Genomic DNA, 18,523 nt, shown 5'->3' with positions numbered 1-18,523 from the left:
AGGTATACTCACCTACTCACTTTTTTTCCTTCCCTTCTCACTTTGCCATGACTCCCAATCTCACTGACTTTGGGTTTTGATACATGACTTACTTATGTGACCAGAAGAGTCGAAGTTCTGAACTGAGTCTTTGAGAGGTTCTGAGTGTTTCTACTCACCCTCTGGTATCTAGCTATCACCCATGAAAACATACCCCCAAGCAGCCATGGCTCCTTCAGTGTAGGTCCCACAAAGACAGATACATGAAGTGGATTGAACCAAACCCAGAGTCCAGAGTGACCACAGTTAATCTACCGACCCATGAGTAAGAAATAATGATCTGAATGCAAGCAACTGAAATCTTAGGGTAGTTTATTGCTATAGTAAAAGTTAATATCATGACCAACAATAAAAGGGCTCACGGTATTATTCTTTGGCACCACTCTATTCCAAATTAAAACTTCCAGGTCCATGCTCCAAAATAGTACGCTAAAGCAAACCAGTTTTCATTTCAGTACCAGGCACTGGCCAAATGTATCTGACAGCTTGATATCTTCTCATCTGAAAATATATCCATTATTTAGGATTAATAACCTTGAAACTCTTCTACTAAAGTAAAAGTACATTGACGACAGAATCTGTACCTGATTCGCCATCCTCCACCACACCTAAAATAGTGTTTCACACTTCTTAGCCACTGATAAATGACTCCCTATTCCAACTCAAAGTTACCTCTGCTTTTCATTATTGTCCAAATCTCAAAATGACCTCCTGAGTCACAAAATGATTCAGATATTTGAAATGACAGAAATGACTCGATATGATCTTTCCACCTGAACACACAGGTATTCTAAAGTGCACAATGAATGATGCTCAAGACTGGTAACCTACACCAACATGAACTCTTTCAAAATGGCACAGAGTCCTTCAATGAATACCGAGATGTAGAATGACGTGTCTCATGGTGCTGCACACAAACATGCCACAGAGCTATGTCAGCATTCAAGGCAGGTCTCACAATGGGGACCAGCAATGCCTTCAGGGGAGCACATTTCTGTCTTGAGTCTTTTTCACACTGATCCTCTGTGCCACTCTGCCTCCTGATCATTGATTGCACCAGTCTCATTTTCTCCATCGTCCTCTATCACCCAACCGATCTAGGTAACTTTCTTTCCTCTTCTTCTCCGCACTTCTTTTCATTTCTTGCCACTTGCTTTTTCTCCCTTTCTCTCATACTTCTAAACCTGGTACAAGAAGGCATCATCGCACATTCAGAGAACTCCCTTCCTTCACAACAAATCAACCAACTGCCAAATACCAGATATAATTCTCAGGCTTCAGAGTCAATAAGAGCAGGTGTGTTCCTTGCAGGATGCTCAGGGACTTCCAGCCATGACCACACACCCTGCCAGCTATTTAGTACTTGTGTCATTACAGAAATTTGAAGACAAGAATTTTTGTCAAATTTTTGGTCAAAAATTCTGCTGAACTCCACAGTCTAAACATGTTCAGTTCATCAAAGCTGTGCAGTAGCAAAGATGTCTTCAAAAATCCTTAATTAATTAATCACTATATCCCATTATTGCAATTTCTGCTCCTAAATAATTTTAAGTATGATTTAGTAATATCTAATGAAATTATAAATTCTCTATTAAACTTAGAAGGAGTCAAAGAATCCTAAAATACAGACCCAACTGTAATAAACATATATCTTTGTTTTCTTCCCAGAATATCCTTTCCTCTTTTATTCTGAAAATAGCATACCCTCTCTTCTGGGAAATGTCACCCCTTCCTTACCCTGAAAGCTTATTCAAATATATTCTGTCATTTTCTTATTGAGCCTAGCCATGGCTAGGGCTGTGTACCTATCTGAAGCTGGGCCAATCATGGCACTCTAACCCACTGGTCAAAGTTGATCTATATTTGTATAGATGAGGCTACATGACTGAAACAATCAATCGCAGTCCTTTCCCAAGATCTTTCAAACTAAAATTAAGGCAAGAGGAGAGATCTCTCTCAAGTGGTGATGAAATGGGGCATCTTAAAGCATGAGAGCTGCCAGCAGCCCTGTGCCCTGCATGATGAAGAAAGCCGGTCTGAGAGAACAAAGCCAAAGATGCAGACAGAAACAGACGGCAGAATCACAGAAGATGGAGCACCCTGCAGTGTCCAAATCCCTGGTTCCAGTTGTCCCTGCTGATTGTCACACTCCTGCCTTCCTCCTGAGTACATAATAAGCCTTCCAATAAACTCTCTTGTATATCTAACTCAATTCAAGCTCTTATCCTGTAATCAGTAGCCAAGGAAATTCTACATAATATACCAGACAAACTACAAGGTAACAAATTTGACTTCTTGGGAGTAGGGCCCAGGAACACTGTAAGAAATGTATCTGCAGGAAAAGTACCTGCAGCAAAAAATCTGATTTAACAGACTGGCATTTCAGAATGACACTATTTAACACTTTCTTCACTATCTTCTTAACTGGGGGTAAGCCTTGTCTTTTCACAAGACAATCAATTTCTTATATTTCTTACTGAATTCCCTCTTAGCACAAGCCATGAACAAAGATGTTCAGTGGGTGTATACTGGCCTAAATCATGAAGTTTAGGATACTATGATTGTTGTTCAATCCTCTGGAATATCATTAGATCCAAGGTAAGAAGGCTTTGTGCTCTGGAAAAATCTCAGAATAGTAATGGTTGTATCGCAAAACAGCACTCACTACCAGAACTCAGGAAGAGATCTGATTTTCAATACAATAATTACATTTTAAAATGCATACTCATTCTAACTCCTCAAAGCTGATACCTATGCCTAGTTAAGGAACTAGTTCTGACTAAAAACAAAAAAATAAATAAATAAATGTTTATTCTTTATATAATTTTATATAACTTTAAGCTCTTACAAGTTTATATATTCATTTTATTTATTTGTTTTATACAACTATCTAGAACAATGTGAACTTAATACATGTTCACAATAGAAGAAAACAAACCATATCACAAAATGCAAAATCTTCTTAATTATATAAACTTACTCATACAGGTAGGTTCTAGACATCAACTTAGAACAAAGTCGTCTCTGTTATTCCAGAAGACTATTTGCACATAAGTTTTGGAAATCTCCACTGCAAAATTCTTCCAATGTAACGTGCATTTAATCTTTTCAATCAGCAACATGCTTACAGAACACACCCCGAATATCTGGGACCAGTGTTCTACACGTTTCTACCTACTGAAAGTGTGTATGTTTATACACATATGCATACATACACATATATACATGAACACATATGTGTATTTATGTATATATACACCCTTGTGTATGTGTATAAATATAGTATGTATATATTTTATACATATATAGATATTTTGGGTATAAGTACATATATATGCATACTGATATGTATATGGATACTGAAATAGACAGATATGGTAACTGTATGTGTATATATATATATATATGCATGTGTATATATATATATATATATATATATATATATATATATATATGCATACACACACAGTAACTGAATTTGACCCAAACCCATCCTATGACTACACTAACAATTTGGTTTTTTTTTTTTTATTTTTTTTTTTTAAAGATTTTATTTATTTATTTGACAGATAGAGATCACAAGTAGGGAGAGAGGCAGGCAGAGAGAGAGAGGAGGAAGCAGGCTCCCTGCCAAGCAGAGAGCCCGATGCAGGGCTCGATCCCAGGACTCTGGGATCATGACCTGAGCGAAAGGCAGAGGCTTTAACCCACTGAGCCACCCAGGCGCCCCAACAATTTGGTTTTAAAAGGATATTTAAGTGTGGATTCAAATATAGATAATCAAAATATCTTAAAATCCCAGGCCATATCCACAGAAAATGGTGTCATTTAGTAAAATTTCCTTAGAATCTCTACTTACAATCCTAAAGTAAATAAAATAAAATAAAATAAAATAAACAACCTACGGCTATAGAGAACGATTTGATGATTAGGTTTATTCACCTCCACCCTGTTTATAATATGATCACATTAAAAGACCTTTTTAAAAAATTTAGTAAAGTTAAATTTCAGGTCAAGGCCTTTTTAAAACTTTTCAGTTCCCAGCACAGAAACAATATACAGAAATCCCACTGCTAGTACATGAGAAACCATGAAGCATGTGCTATAAAGAATGAAGCCACATTTGTTTTTACCTGCATTGATGCTCCCTCCACTCTGGCCACACAGGCCACCCGGTCCAGGAAAGTCACTGCCACGGGCACCGCCACAAAAAAGCCCTTACAGAAGGCTTTGGCATATCTTCTCACCCAGCCTTGTGACTGTGCCATACCTGAAAACAAATACAAAATTAGCCTCAAAAAAAGGTAAAAAAGAAAAAACAAAAGCAGCACAGGAAAAGCAAGAGTTAAGGAAAAACCAACTCATCTCTTAATATATTTCACATGCATCCCTACAAGCAGTGGAATAAATCTTATTTAAATCCCAAAGGCAAATACACTAACTCAGATTAACTCTTTTCAGTAAGTGAAGTCCACTTGATAACTTTAGTGGAAACTCTCTCTTCACAAAGCAGCAAATTAGAAAACAAAAAGCATTCCAAAAGTAAATCCCTTCAGGTTGTTGGTTATTACAGTGGAGATGTTTCTCACACTTCTGACATCTGTTCTCTTCCACAGTCCCACAAGTTTTGGTGGGACACATGACTGCCTGGCCTCCCTTGCAGCTAACCATGACCATGTGACTAGGTCTGATGGATGCCATATGAGTAAAAATGATAAATTTCCACATTGTGCCCTGAAAAAGAAAAAGGGGAGGCCCTTCCTGTTTCCCTTTTTTTGATACCATGATAAAAATGGGGTAGTAGGAGCAGGAGTAGCCATCTCAAGATAAAGATGGCAAAGCAACAATATAGAAGGGTCCTGGATCCCCAGCACCATTGAGGGACTATAATTGTGCTGCACTGCTTACCCTTGAACTATTATATTAAATGAGAGATCCACCACTTTCCATCATGTCCAGATCACTGCTATATGAGTCTGTGTTACAGCAGCCAAACTGATCCTAATACAACAATGAAATCTATGATAGATCAAGGGAAAAAAAATAATAATAAAAGGAAAAAAAAACACTGCATGTGGATCCAATACAGATAATTACCAACACTCACTTACCCTATAACCACTGGACTAATTTTCAGATTTTCTAGGGATAAGCAACCCCTTAATTGTCTCATGCAATGAAAAACAAAATAGCAAGACATCAAGATATGCTACCCTACCAGACCAAAAGGAGCTGAACACAGTCCAAGAGATGAATAAGCTTCAGAGTTGGGAAAGATAAATAACTGTTTTGTTCTCAGTCTTACTTAGACAAGCTCCATGTGCTACCCAAGACTGAAGGAGGAGGTGGAGGGGTGCTGAGGTTAGAGGTCCCTTGACCTCTCCTTTGCAGTGTGCAACTAGATCATAGCAACTGAAAAGTTCCCTAATACAACCATGAGGCTTGTTTAGACCTAAACCCCCATATCAGTTTGCTTCCAAGTGATAACAGAAGATTATTTGTCCTTTTGAGAGAAGATTCAAAGGGGTCCAGAAATGCAATTCACACCAAGCATATACCAGAAAGGCATACACTGGGACAGTATTTAGACTCTTCATTTTTAAGTTCCCAAAAGTCACACTTCCAATGAGAGCAGTGTTATAATAATATTAATAATATAGACATGAAAAGAAGCCAAAAATAGATAAGAATATAAGGAGAAGAAAAAGACTAAGAAATATATTCATGAACAATATAGGGAGACGGAGCAGGAAAATAATATACATAAACAAATAAGTAAAATTATTTACTTATTTGCATAAGTGAATAAAAGCAAAAATAATTAAAGTTAAATTCAGAATGAGTACTCATATCTGAAGATTTTTACCTGCTGACCTATATAATTTAAACTTGAAATAAGAGACAGAGGAACATATAAAGAAAGGATGGAGGGGCCCCTGGGTGGCTCAGTGGATTAAGACTCTGCCTTCGGCTCAGGTCGTGGTCTCAGGGTCCTGGGATCAAGCCCCACATCAGGCTCTCTGCTCAGCAGGGAGCCTGCTCCCCCACTCCCCCACCTGCCTCTCTGCCTCCTTGTGATCTCTCTCTCTCTCTGTCAAATAAATAAATAAAATCTTTAAAAAAAAAAAAAAAAGAAAGAAAGAAAGGATGGGACCACTTCCAAACAGCTTTATCCAAAAGACTTCACTTCTTTTATTTTAAAGGAATTTTTCCTTTAAAGACACATACAAAAGAGGGTCACATGGCAATGAAAAATACATAGTCTTCTGATCCTGACACAGCAAAAGAATTCCCCAGAGTTATCAGTATAGGACAATGGCTTTCCAATGGTTTTGACCATATCCCACAATAAGAAATACATTCTATAGAGCAACTAAGTACTCAAATGCTCACTCACATACACACACAACTTACACATACACCCTCACAATGCAGCAAATAAGAATTGAAAACAGTTTCACAAAACAGTACTTATTACATAATAGGCTATCATTTTAGTCTGTTCTGTTTCCTTGGATGAGACAAGATGAACGTCAGGAGACCAGATTATTCTAGTGGTCCAAAGCAAGAGATGATGGTAGTCTGGACCACACTGGTGGTGACAGAGATGGAATAAAATGAGCAGACTTGGGGCACCTGGCTGGCTCAGTCAGCAGAGTGGGCAACTCTTGATCTCAGGGTTGTGAGTTCTGGCCCCATATGGGACACAGAGCTTACTCAAAAAAAAAAAAAAAAATGAGCAGACTTATGATACATATTTCGGAGGTTAAAATGACAGGATTGGATGAGGATGGGCAATGGCAGGAGAGGGGATAGGAACTAAGAGAAGGAAGTGTCAAGAGGCAGTAGTGACCTATGAAAGCACTGTTAATTGCATTTGAATTGCATTCCAAAGTAGTAAAAACATGCTCATAATTCAATTTCCCAAACCTTTACTCAGTCTTACGAAGGACAAGGCCATAAGTTGGATGCTAGGAATACAGGAGTGGAAAAGCAGATATGGTCCTTGCTCTCAAGGATTAACAGTATTCCAGGAAAGACACCCCTGAATGAACATTCTTAAATGGAAATGAGTATTGAAAAGGGCGCCTGGGTGGCTCAGTGGGTTGAGCCACTGCCTTCGGCTCGGGTCATGATCTCAGGATCCTGGGATCAAGTCCCGCGTCGGGCTCTCTGCTCAGCGGGGAGCCTGCTTCCCTCTCTCTCTCTCTGCCTGCCTCTCTGTCTACTGGTGATCTCTCTCTGTCAAATAAATAAATAAAGTATTAAAAAAAAAAAAAGTTTAAAAAAAAGGGCAATGCCCTGAAGCATGGGAATATGGAGCAAGGAAGTCCCTGCATCAGAAAACGATCAGCAAAGGGCTGCTAAGGAAACAGCAACTGAGGTGGGACCTGAGCATTTCAGGCACAAGGAGCAGCATAGGTAAAGGCCTAGGAGTGAGGTAAAATGTACCTATTTAAGAAACTAAAAGAAGTTCAATTTGGATAAAATATATACACAATTTATTTGCTAATTTTCAATTTTTACTTTAGTAAACTTGTTTTTAAAAAGATTTTATTTTTTATTTGAGGCAGAGAGAGAGAGATGGAACACAAGCAGAGGGAGCAGCAGGCAGAGGGAGAGGCAGGCTCCTTGCCAAGCAAGGAGCCTGACGTGGGACTCGATTCCAGGACCCTAGGATCATGACCTGAGCCGAAGGCAGATGCTTAACCAACTGAGCCACCCAGACACCCTCCTCTAGTAAACATTTAGTTATTGACTGCTAAACACCAATGCTAAGGGAAGAGAATATAAAGATGGCTAGGCATAAAATATAATATCATTTAAAGACCCTCAAAAACAATACTTTATATTTTCTATGTAAATTTGTATAAGCATATAAAAGTATTTAAAAGAGTATTATTTGTATTATTGTGCTCACTGCTTACTAACCACTCATGTCACTTGTATAATTAGTAAAGAACAAAAAGAGATAGAAAAAGCAGGCTTATCAAAATGCTAAGTGGTTCATCCTAGATGCTGGAAATGTAGATGATGACTATATTCTTCTTTGAACTTCCACTGATTTCTAACATTTAAAAAAGAAATATGGTGCTATGAAGTCACTTTAGTATATAGATACTACAGGATGATGCCAGTCTTGATCTATTTCCTATCATGACAAACTACCCTTTCTCAGTCCAGTCTCTACACTGTTCTATGGATAACAAAAAACACCGAGTAAGATTCTTCCCTATTTAGGCAGCAACAACATAACTGACTGCAATTCTTTTATGTAGCCAAAATAGTCTATATCAGAATATTACATGCTTTGGAAAATTTCTTGAGAGTTTGAAAAGCCTTAGAAAGTCCAACCCTTCTTCTCACCCATAGTAGCATTTGGGTTCAAACAGGAGAAACCTGCTGACAATCCATATTATAACCAACCTGACAACTTGACTATTTTAAGTAATTAATAAGCTGGCTTTGAAACACGTAAACCTATGCTTATATAAATATTAAGAAAAATAATTATTAATAAATATTAAGCAAATGCAAATAGAAAAACATGCTCTTATACATATGTGGCTCTTAGAATTAAAAAAGCAAACATAGGACAGAATGAAAATGTAAGTGTTATCTTTGCTGTTCCTTGTTTCCTGCATGCATGGACCTTCACTAAATGAGTAGAGATATGGGAAGAAGAAAAAAAATAAATAAATAAATAAATGAGTAGAGATATGGGCAGAATAGAAACTGGGAAAGTTTTCAAATATGATGATGCCGCAACTATCCCAGTTATAAGGCAACATGCATGCTTACAATGTAAATTAAGGGGAAAGAGAACGTAAGTTGTATTAGAATTGGAGCCCCAGAATTTTGAGCCTCCCCTTCCTTCCCAATATCTACTCTCTCATACACTGCTACTCCATTTGGTCACTGAGGCCCCTAGGAAGGATCATAGTAATGAGAGTCCGGGGCATGAGGTGGCCTATAACTAGCTGCATGTCTCACCAACTCACTTTCAGGCCTCAGTTTCCTTGTCTGTAAAAAGAGAAGTTGGACTCAATGTCTAAGGTCCTTTTTGTGCCCAGGTTTAGTCTTAAAAAGTCACTCAGATTATTACTAAGAAGAGACAGGAGGTTGCCTTTTAGGTTTGAGACTTTAAGTGTTAAAAAGAAAAAAAAAGACTTTGCTTTTATTAAACAGCTAGTTAAAAAAGAAAGAAAGAAACAGAGAAGAAGCTGGAACAAGTGCAAATCATGTCAAAGAACATTTAGTTATAGTGAAAGCCACTGTTCTTTCACTTCCTGTCTTCATAACTCCACTGCGACCTTCTCCTGCACAACAGTCAAGACAAGTATTTTTCTACTGCAAGACTCTCAAAGAGCATGGTGGAGGAGTGCCAATGTGAAGGTGCACAGATGCTGCCCAAGCCAAGGGGAAAAATTAAGCGACCTTACAAACAAGTGGTCACTATTTTCAGAGGCTCAAAAGCCTCAATATACTCCTGTCCCACCTGAAATGCAAACAACACCTCTACCACATAAAATTCAAACACTTTTAAAAGCTTCTAACTCTCACTAAAATAAACCATACATAAGTGAAAACAAACATTATATTTCCATGTCAAATCATACAAATAAATTGTTTAAAGTTCTACGGCATTCATATTTTGTTAAAGTTCATGTATTTTTTATTTCTGTAGAAACCGCCAAAGAATCGTTGGAATGATCTGGTCTTTTGTTCATACCCTCAATGTTTAAAACCTCCATACTAATAAGCACCTAACACCTGCTTCCTCTGAGAAAATTTCTTTTAAGCAATGATAATATGCTACTAAAACCATCCTCAGCAAAAAGGAAACAATTTTTATCAGTAACCTCATTCTTCTAGTAACCACACAAGTCACTTAGGTTCAAAACATTGCTCCTGAGAAAACTGATGCTTAAGTAGTAGGCACACCTGGTTCATTGCTGAACTGAGAATATTTTTAAATAAGCTTTCAGATTCAGTTGAAATCATATTTGCCACCTGCCACATAGCACCTGCAAGGGAAAGTTTCTTGGTGATGCTGACCTCAACCACATAATGACCTATGCCATAAATGCCTCTTTCCTCTCTTGACTTTTAATGGCTTGATCATGCATGAATTTATCTAAAATGATTCTTAAACTTGCCTACATTTTAGCCTCTACAAAGTCACCAGTCACTCATCCATAGCAACCAGGTGGATAAATACACCTCAAGTAATCCTCATTACAAGGACTATTTAAAAATTGTGTGGGAGGTTTGAAGGTAAGAGGAAAATAATAAATTACAAGGCAGTATCTTATATAAAATGCAATCCTTCAATCATAATAATAAGCTTGCATATTTGGATAACCAAGACTTTACTTCTAAACTCAAACCATATATCAAATTATGAACATCAGAGAATGTAAGAACAGGGATCCAAGCAAATCAGACACCCAGTTCTCTGCTTCCTCAATATGTGTTTATTGCTCACCTACTAACTATCTGGGAACTGGGCTTAGGGATGAGTACACATTGCACAACAAGGTCGTTGTGGTCCTGGACAACACAGAGCTTACATTTTCATTCTTGCTACATTATCTACTTTGCTAGACACTATGCTAAGACACCAAAGGTAAAAAGACAAACCAAAGTCAAGTTCCACCCAAGGGGGACTTGTTACAAGATCATAAGAAATGAGTAGGTGACCTTGCATGATCAGACTGCCCTCCTCCCTGGATCTCTCCAGGAGTTCTTGCTACCAATAACCTCAGACTACAAACAACCTAAGCATGCGAACCCAGGAGGAATCTGGATACATCTGGACAAACCAATGCAAGAGAAAAAATAATAACTAATGAACTAGAATAACTTTTTAAACGATTTTATTTATTTGAGAAAGAGGAGAGAGATCACCCACAAAGAGGGTGGGGGAGGTCGGCAGGGGGTGGGGAAGGGGTGGAGGGAGAGGGAGAAGCAGACTCTCCACTGAACAGGGAGCCCAGTGAGGGGCTCGATCCCAGGACCCTGAGATCATGACCTGAGCCAAAGGCAGTTGCTTAACCAACTGAGCCAACCAGGTGCCCCTGAAGGAGAACAATTATGATTCTACTGGAAGCAGATCTAGGAAAGTAATCTAATGGAAACCAATTTAAAAAAAAATTCAGGGCCACCTTGCTCCTTTCACTTTACAAATTAACAATCTTATAAAATAGACAATTGGTAATCTTAAGAATGTGAACTCCAGCATCAATTCCTTTATCTTTTAACTCACGTGATGTAGCAGTCTCACTCAAAAATTTTCAGAAAGGACAAAACAGTAAGAAAAAAACAAAGAATAAAGAAAAACTAGCCAAAAATAATAAAGAGGATAAATGAAATGGAGTTAGACATAAAGTGAACCATGTTCTGGCAAAGATACCCAATAAAAGTCAACACTAGTAGCCTAGCGAAGATAATAATGTCCTCTGTCTTGACCTAAAACTGCTGCTTTGATAGAGATAATCGTAATTCCCCTAAACTGCTGAGCATCTGGATACCAAGAGAGTAGAGATTAAAACTGACATATTTAATTTTAAGTCAGGAATGTTTAAACACAAGTGAATTCCAGGGTTATGCTCTACCATACCTGGTGTTGAGAGAAAACACAACCAGATAACAACTAGGATATGAAACTTCATGAGTTTTTGGTAAGGACTCCAATTTGCAAATGTACAGCATTTATGCTCACCTTTACCTCTGCCTCAGAAGAGGAGTCCTCCCGCTGTCTGAGAAGAGGCCAGCTGTGCTCTGCAGGGGGAGCATCAGCAAGGAGGGAAGTCAGTATAAAGTTGGTGGCCTCTATATCTAACTGGCCTCAGTTCAAATCATGATTCAATCATGTGACTTTGGACGTATAATTTTTTCATCTGAGAAAACATGCAGGGTGTTTTGGAGGTATAAAACATTCACACATGTTGTTCTGTTTAAGAAAGCATTTGTAGGGGCCCCTGGATGGCTCAGTGGATTAAGCCTCTGCCTTCAGCCCAAGTCACAATCTCGGGGTTCGATCCCAGAATTGACAGGATCTCTCTCTATCAGATAAATAAATAAAATAAAATAAATATTTTTTAAAAATATTTTTTAAAAATATTTTTTAAAATATATTTTTTTAAATTTTATTTAAATAAAAATTTAAAAAATAAAAATAAAAAAGTAAGCAAGTATGAAGAAAAAAAATAAAGTCCCATAAAGCTAGTATCTGAATACAGCATTTGTGTATTAGAGAACAATGGCTGGATCATCAAATGAAAGGTATTTCTTCAGGTAAAAGCATTAGCCATGTCTAAAGAAAGGGGCTAGCAGTAACAAATCAAAAAAGAACATTAGACTTGCATACATACTGATAATTCAGAATTCTAAGGTAAACATTTAGTTTATTTTCAAATATTTTGCTGTAATAAATAATGCCTCAGTGAGGTAGAAAAAAAAGAATAGACTTAAGGATGTTTGTTACATGCAATAAAACCAGTAAAGCTCATCTTACAGTAAATGGGATACCTACTAAGCAGAGTGATACTTTTGTTCTGCTTTGAATTCAATTTTCTTCTAGGATTTAACTGGTTAGGGACTATCATATTTATTGATATTGGCTAATTAACATGAATTATGGACTGCCAACATCGTGGCACTGTCCCAGGTGATCTGAGGGTTTTTTTAAAAGCAGAATAAAGGAAAAATTATGACTTAATGCTGAACTGGACCACAGGAATAAGTTCTAAAATAGCCACTGGGGGAAAAAGAAGAAGACGAAGAAGAAGAAAGAAAGGTGCTGTAATTGGAAGAAAAAAATTCAGGAGAAAAAGCATAAACAAAAAAATGAATTTAAATATAGAAGGTGGAAGCACCTGAGTGGTTCAGTGGGTTAAGCCTCTGCCCTTGGCTCAGGTCACGATCTCAGGGTCCTGGGAGCAGGCCCGGCATCAAGCCCTCTGCTCAGCAGGGAGCCTCTTCCCCCTCTCTCTCTGCTTGCTGTTCTGCCTACTTGTGATCTCTCTCTCTCTGTGTCAAATAAATGAATAAAATCTTTAAAAGATATAAAAAATAAATGTAGAAGGTGGACAATGCTCTGAAGCTAGAACTCCATCACAAGAGGAAAATTGGAAAGAACTCAAATACATGGAGGCTAAAGAATGAATGGGTCAACCAGGAAACTAAAGAAGAATTGAAAAAATTCATGGAAACAAATGAAAATGAAAATATAACTGATCAAAATCTGTGGGACACAGCTAAGCTGGTCCTGAGAGGAAAGTAAATAGCAATACAACCCTTTCTCAAGAAACAAGAAAGGTCTCAAGTACACAACCGAACCCTACACCTAAAGGAGCTGGAGAAAGAATAGCAAAGAAAGCCTAAACCCAGCAGGAGAAAAGAAATTATAGAGATCAGGGCAGAAATCAATTAAATAGAAACGAAAAGAACAGTAGAACAAATCAACGAAACTAGGAGCTGGTTCTTTGAAAGAATTAGTAAGATTGATAAACCCCTGGCCATACTTATTAAAAGAAAAGAGAAAGAACCCAAATTAATAAAATCCTGAATGAAAAAGGAGAGATCACAACAAACACCAAAGAAATACAATTATAAGAACATACTATGAGCAACTATACACCAGCAAATTTGACAATCCGAAAGAAATGGATGCATTCCTAGAGACACATAAACTACCAAAACTGAACCAGGAAGAAATAGAAAACCTGAACAGACCCATAACCAGTAAGGAGGCTGAAGCAGTCATAAAAAAATCTCCCAACAAACAAAAGACCAGGGCCAGATGGCTTCCAGGGGAAATTCTACCAAACATTTAAAGAATTAATACCTATTCTTCTGAAACTGTTTCAAAAAATAGAAACAGAAGGAAAACTTCCAAACTCATTCTATGAGGCCAGCATTATATTGATTCCAAAACCAGACAAAGACCCCATCAAAAAGGAGAATCACAGGGGTGCCTGGGTGGCTCAGTGGGTTAAAGCCTCTGCCTTCGGCTCAGGTCATGATCTCGGGGTCCTGGGATCAAGCCCCACGTGGGGCTCTCTGCTCAGCAGGGAGCCTGCTTCCCTCTCTCTCTTTCTCTCTCTCTCCCTGCCTGCCTCTCTGCCTACTTGTGATCTCTGTCAAATAAATAAATAAAATCTTAAAAAAAAAAAAAAAGGAGAATCACAGATCAATATCCTTGATGAACACAGACGCAAAAATTCTCACCAAAATACTAGCCAATAGGATTCAATAGTACATTAAAAGGATTAATCACCACGACCAAGTGGGATTTATTCCTGGGCTGCAAAGCTGGTTCAACATCCGCAAATCAATCAATATGATACAACACATTAATAAAAGAAAGAACAAGAGCCATATGATACTCTCAACAGATGCTGAAAAAGCATTTGACAAAGTACAGCATCCTTTCTCGATCAAAACTCTTCAAAGTGTAGGGATAGAGGGTACACACCTCAATATCATCAAAGCCATCTATGAAAAAACCCACAGTGAGTATCATTCTCAATGGGGAAAAACTGAGATCTCTTCCCCTAAGGTTAGGAACATGGCAGGGATGTCCACTATCACCACTGCTATTCAACATAGTACTAGAAGTCCTAGCCTCAATAATCAGACAACAAAAATAAATAAAAGGCATCCGAATTGGCAAAGAAGAAGTCAAACTCTCACTCTTTGCAGATGATATGATACTTTATATGGAAAACCCAAAAGACTCCACTCCAAAACTGCTAGAACTCATACAGGACTTCAGTAAAGTGACAGGATATAAAATCAATGCACAGAAATCGGTTGCATTTCTATACACCAACAGCAAGACAGAAGAAAGAAATTAAGAAATCAGTCCCATTTACAATTGCACCCAAAACCATAAGACACCAAGGAATAAACCTAACCAAAGAGACAAAGAATCTGTACTCAGGGGGCGCCTGGGTGGCTCAGTGGGTTAAAGCCTCTGCCTTTCGCTCAGGTCATGATCCCAGGGTCCGGGATCGAGCCCCGCATCGGGCTCCTTGGCGGGGAGCCTGCTTCCTCCTCTCTCTCTCTCTGCCTGCCTCTCTACTTGTGATCTCTATCTGTCAAATAAATAAATAAAATCCTTAAAAAAAAAAAAAAAAGAATCTGTACTCAGAAAACTATGAAGTATTTGTGAAAGAAATTAAGGAAGACACAAAGAAATAGAAAAACATTCCATGCTCATGGATTGGAAGAACAAATATTGTGAAAATGTCTATGCTACCTGAAGCAATCTACATATTTAATGCAATCCCTATCAAAATACCATCAACTTTTTTCAAAGAAATGGAACAAATAATCCTAAAATTTATATGGAACCAGAAGGAATGTTGAAGAAGAAAGCCAAAGGAATGTTGAAGAAGAAAGCCAACCTGTGAAAGCCAAAGGCATCACAATTCTAGACTTCCAGCTCTATTACAAAGCTGTAATCATCAAGACAGCATGGTACTGGCACAAAACAGACACAAAGATCAGTGGAATGGAATAGAAAGCCCAGAAATAGACCTTCAACTCTATGGTCAACTAATCTCTCCAAAAAGCAGGAAAGAATGTTCAATGGAAAAAAGACAGTCTCTTCAACAAATGGTGTTGGGAAAATTGGACAGCCGTATGTAGAAGAATGAAACTGGACCATTTCCTTTATACCACACACAAAATTAGATGCAAAATGGATGAAAGACCTCAGTGCGAGACAGGAATCCATTAAAATCCTTGAGAAGGACACAGGCAGCAACCTCTTCGACCTCAGCCACAGCAACTTCTTCCTAGAAACATCGCCAAAGGCAAGGGAAGCAAGGGCAAAAATGAACTATTGGGACTTCATCAAGATCAAAAGTTTTTGCACAGCAAAGGAAACAGTCAACAAAACCAAAGACAACTGACAGAATGGGAGAAGATATTCGCAAATGACATATCAGATAAAGCGGTAGTATCCAAAATCTATCAAACTCAACACCCAAAGAACAAATAATCCGATCAAGAAATGGGCAGAGGACATGAACAGACATTTCTGCAAGGAAGACATCCAAATGGCCGACACATGAAAAAGTGCTCCACATCACTCGGTATCAGGAAAATACAAATCAAAACCACAATGAGATACCACCTCACACCAGTCAGAATGGCTAAAATTCACAAGTCAGGAAACGATAGATTTCCTGCGAGGATGCGGAGAAAGAACCCTCCCACACTGTTGGTGAGAATGCAAGCTGGTGCAGTCACTCTGGAAAACAGCACGGAAGTTCCTCAAAAAGTTGAAAATAGAGCAACCCTATAACCCAGCCATTGAACTACTGGGTATTTACCCTTAAAGATACAAATATAGTGATCTAAATGGGTACGTGCACCTGAATGTTTATAGCAGCGATGTCCACAATAGCCAAACTATGGAAAGAACCTAGATGTCCATCAACAGATGAATGGATAAAGAAGAGGTGGTATATATATATATACAATGGAATACTATGCAGCCATCAGAAGAAAGGAAATCTTGCCATTTGCAAAGACGTGGATAGAACTAGAGGGTATTATGCTGAGTGAAATAAGTGAATCAGAGAAAGATAATTACCATGTCATCTCCCTGATGTGAGGAATTTGAGAGGCAACATGGGGAGTTTGGGGGGTAGGGAAGGAAAAAATGAAACAAGATGGGATCGGGAGGGAGACAAACCATAAGAGACTCTTAATCTCACAAAACAAACTGAGAGTTGCGGGGGGAGGGAGGTACGGAGAGGGTGGTTGGGTTATGGACATTGGGGAGGGTATGTGCTATGGTGAGTGCTGGGAAATGTGTAAGCCTGACAATTCACAGACCTGTACCCCTGGAGCAAATAATACATTATACATTAATAAAAATAATTGATAATTAAAAAAATAAAAAATAAATGTAGAAGGTGGGTTTAAGACTGTCTGCTAAGGTGCCGGACTGTATGACACAGAGCAAATATTCTAAAGGAAAGAGTACAGAAATTTCAAGTTGTTGAAGAGACTCTTACAGAAAAAAAAGGCAGTATGACCTGAAATGTCTTGAATATCCTGATCCAGAGGTTTTGCATCTGAAGATCTGAATCTACTGATGAAATAAAAGTATAAAAAATATTTCATTCATTTTTTTATTATGATGGAACAAATGTATTGGAAAATTTGCAAAGAAAACATACATATAAAATTAATCTTTATAACAATGTTTAAAACACTAATAAATGAATACAAATTAAAAGAAGGAGGAGTGCTTTACTGTGCTGGCTTTACTATCAACACATAGCCAAAGTCCAATCTCTTGTCATTGCCTATACTGCATCTGACCTGGCTCACAGTCCCATCATGTCTTGCCTAGATTATTGTAATAATAAATCAAGAAATTTAAAAAAAAAAAAAAGACTGTCTGCTAAAATTGCCATTAGGTTTAAAAATTGCCATTAAAATGTTGGAAATAAAAGAAGGATAAATTATATTTGGTAAATTTCTCAGATAAGAGGAAAATATTATTCTGAAAGAAAGGTTCATCTATGGCCTGAGATACTGAGATGTGGGCCAGACCAAGAAACAGGATGTATGTTAAGAGAATTGAGGAATAAAACTGGTTTTAATACTTATTTTTTATTTTACTATGTTTTAACCCTTAGCAATATGGAAACCCCATGACCCCAATATTTTTGAAAACCATATAAAACTAAATCCGTAATACCATGGTATTATGAGCCTCTCCAAAAGCTGGCACAGTCCACTCTAATCCTATAAATTATCTTTATCCTTTAACTCCATATAGACACCATTTGGCCACATTTACAACTAAGGCCCAATCTCAAATTTCAGTTATTAAAATGCCATAAATTCTGCAAAACTAGTTTACCATAAAAATTAACAGGCAAGTGAATAGCTTTCTATAGGGTAAGGAAAATCCTACTAAATGATAGCTATTAGCAAGGAGAAGCATGGTAAACTTCAACTCTAATTATCACAAAATTTAGATATCAACACTGCACTCTTTGTTTTTTAGTTTAATAGAAAAGCATAACTTCTGTCATTAAGTAGAAGCTAAAGGCAATGTGGATTTTAAGCTAACAATATGGCAACTTAAATATATGTGTAAATGAAACAGACAAGGTACTCATCTATAATCCAAACAAAATAATTAGAGAATTGGACTATTCACCATAAATCTATTTATTCCTGAAACAATAACATTCTGAATTAGCAAAATAATACACTTTCAGCATCAGAATACTTACTGAGTAGCTTTAAAAAAAAACAAAAACAAAAAACATTATTGGGGCACCTGGATGGCACAGTGGGTTAAGCCTCTGCCTTCAGCGCAGGTCATGGTCTCAGGGTACTGGGATTGAGCCCCACATGGGGCTCTCTGCTCAGCAGGGCACCTGCTCCCCCCCCCCACCACCTGCCTCTCTGCCTATTTGTTATCTCTCTCTCTCTCTGTCTG

General features: G+C 37.8%; 1 protein-coding gene across 1 annotated transcript in view; it reads right to left on the bottom strand.

Annotated features, from left to right (window-relative positions):
* Nucleotides 1-18,523, bottom strand: part of IMMP2L (inner mitochondrial membrane peptidase subunit 2) — an 869,268-nt gene that overhangs the window by 820,772 nt on the left and 29,973 nt on the right. Inside the window, exon 3 of the mRNA XM_046021516.1 lies at nucleotides 4,173-4,309. Within this exon, the coding sequence (XP_045877472.1) occupies nucleotides 4,173-4,307 (135 nt within the window). The 5' untranslated portion in view covers nucleotides 4,308-4,309. The remainder of the gene's footprint in view (nucleotides 1-4,172; nucleotides 4,310-18,523) is intronic.

This window comes from Meles meles, chromosome 10 (genome assembly GCF_922984935.1).
Source record: "Meles meles chromosome 10, mMelMel3.1 paternal haplotype, whole genome shotgun sequence".
NCBI lineage: Eukaryota > Metazoa > Chordata > Mammalia > Carnivora > Mustelidae > Meles > Meles meles.
This window is presented reverse-complemented; position numbering and strand designations above follow the sequence as displayed.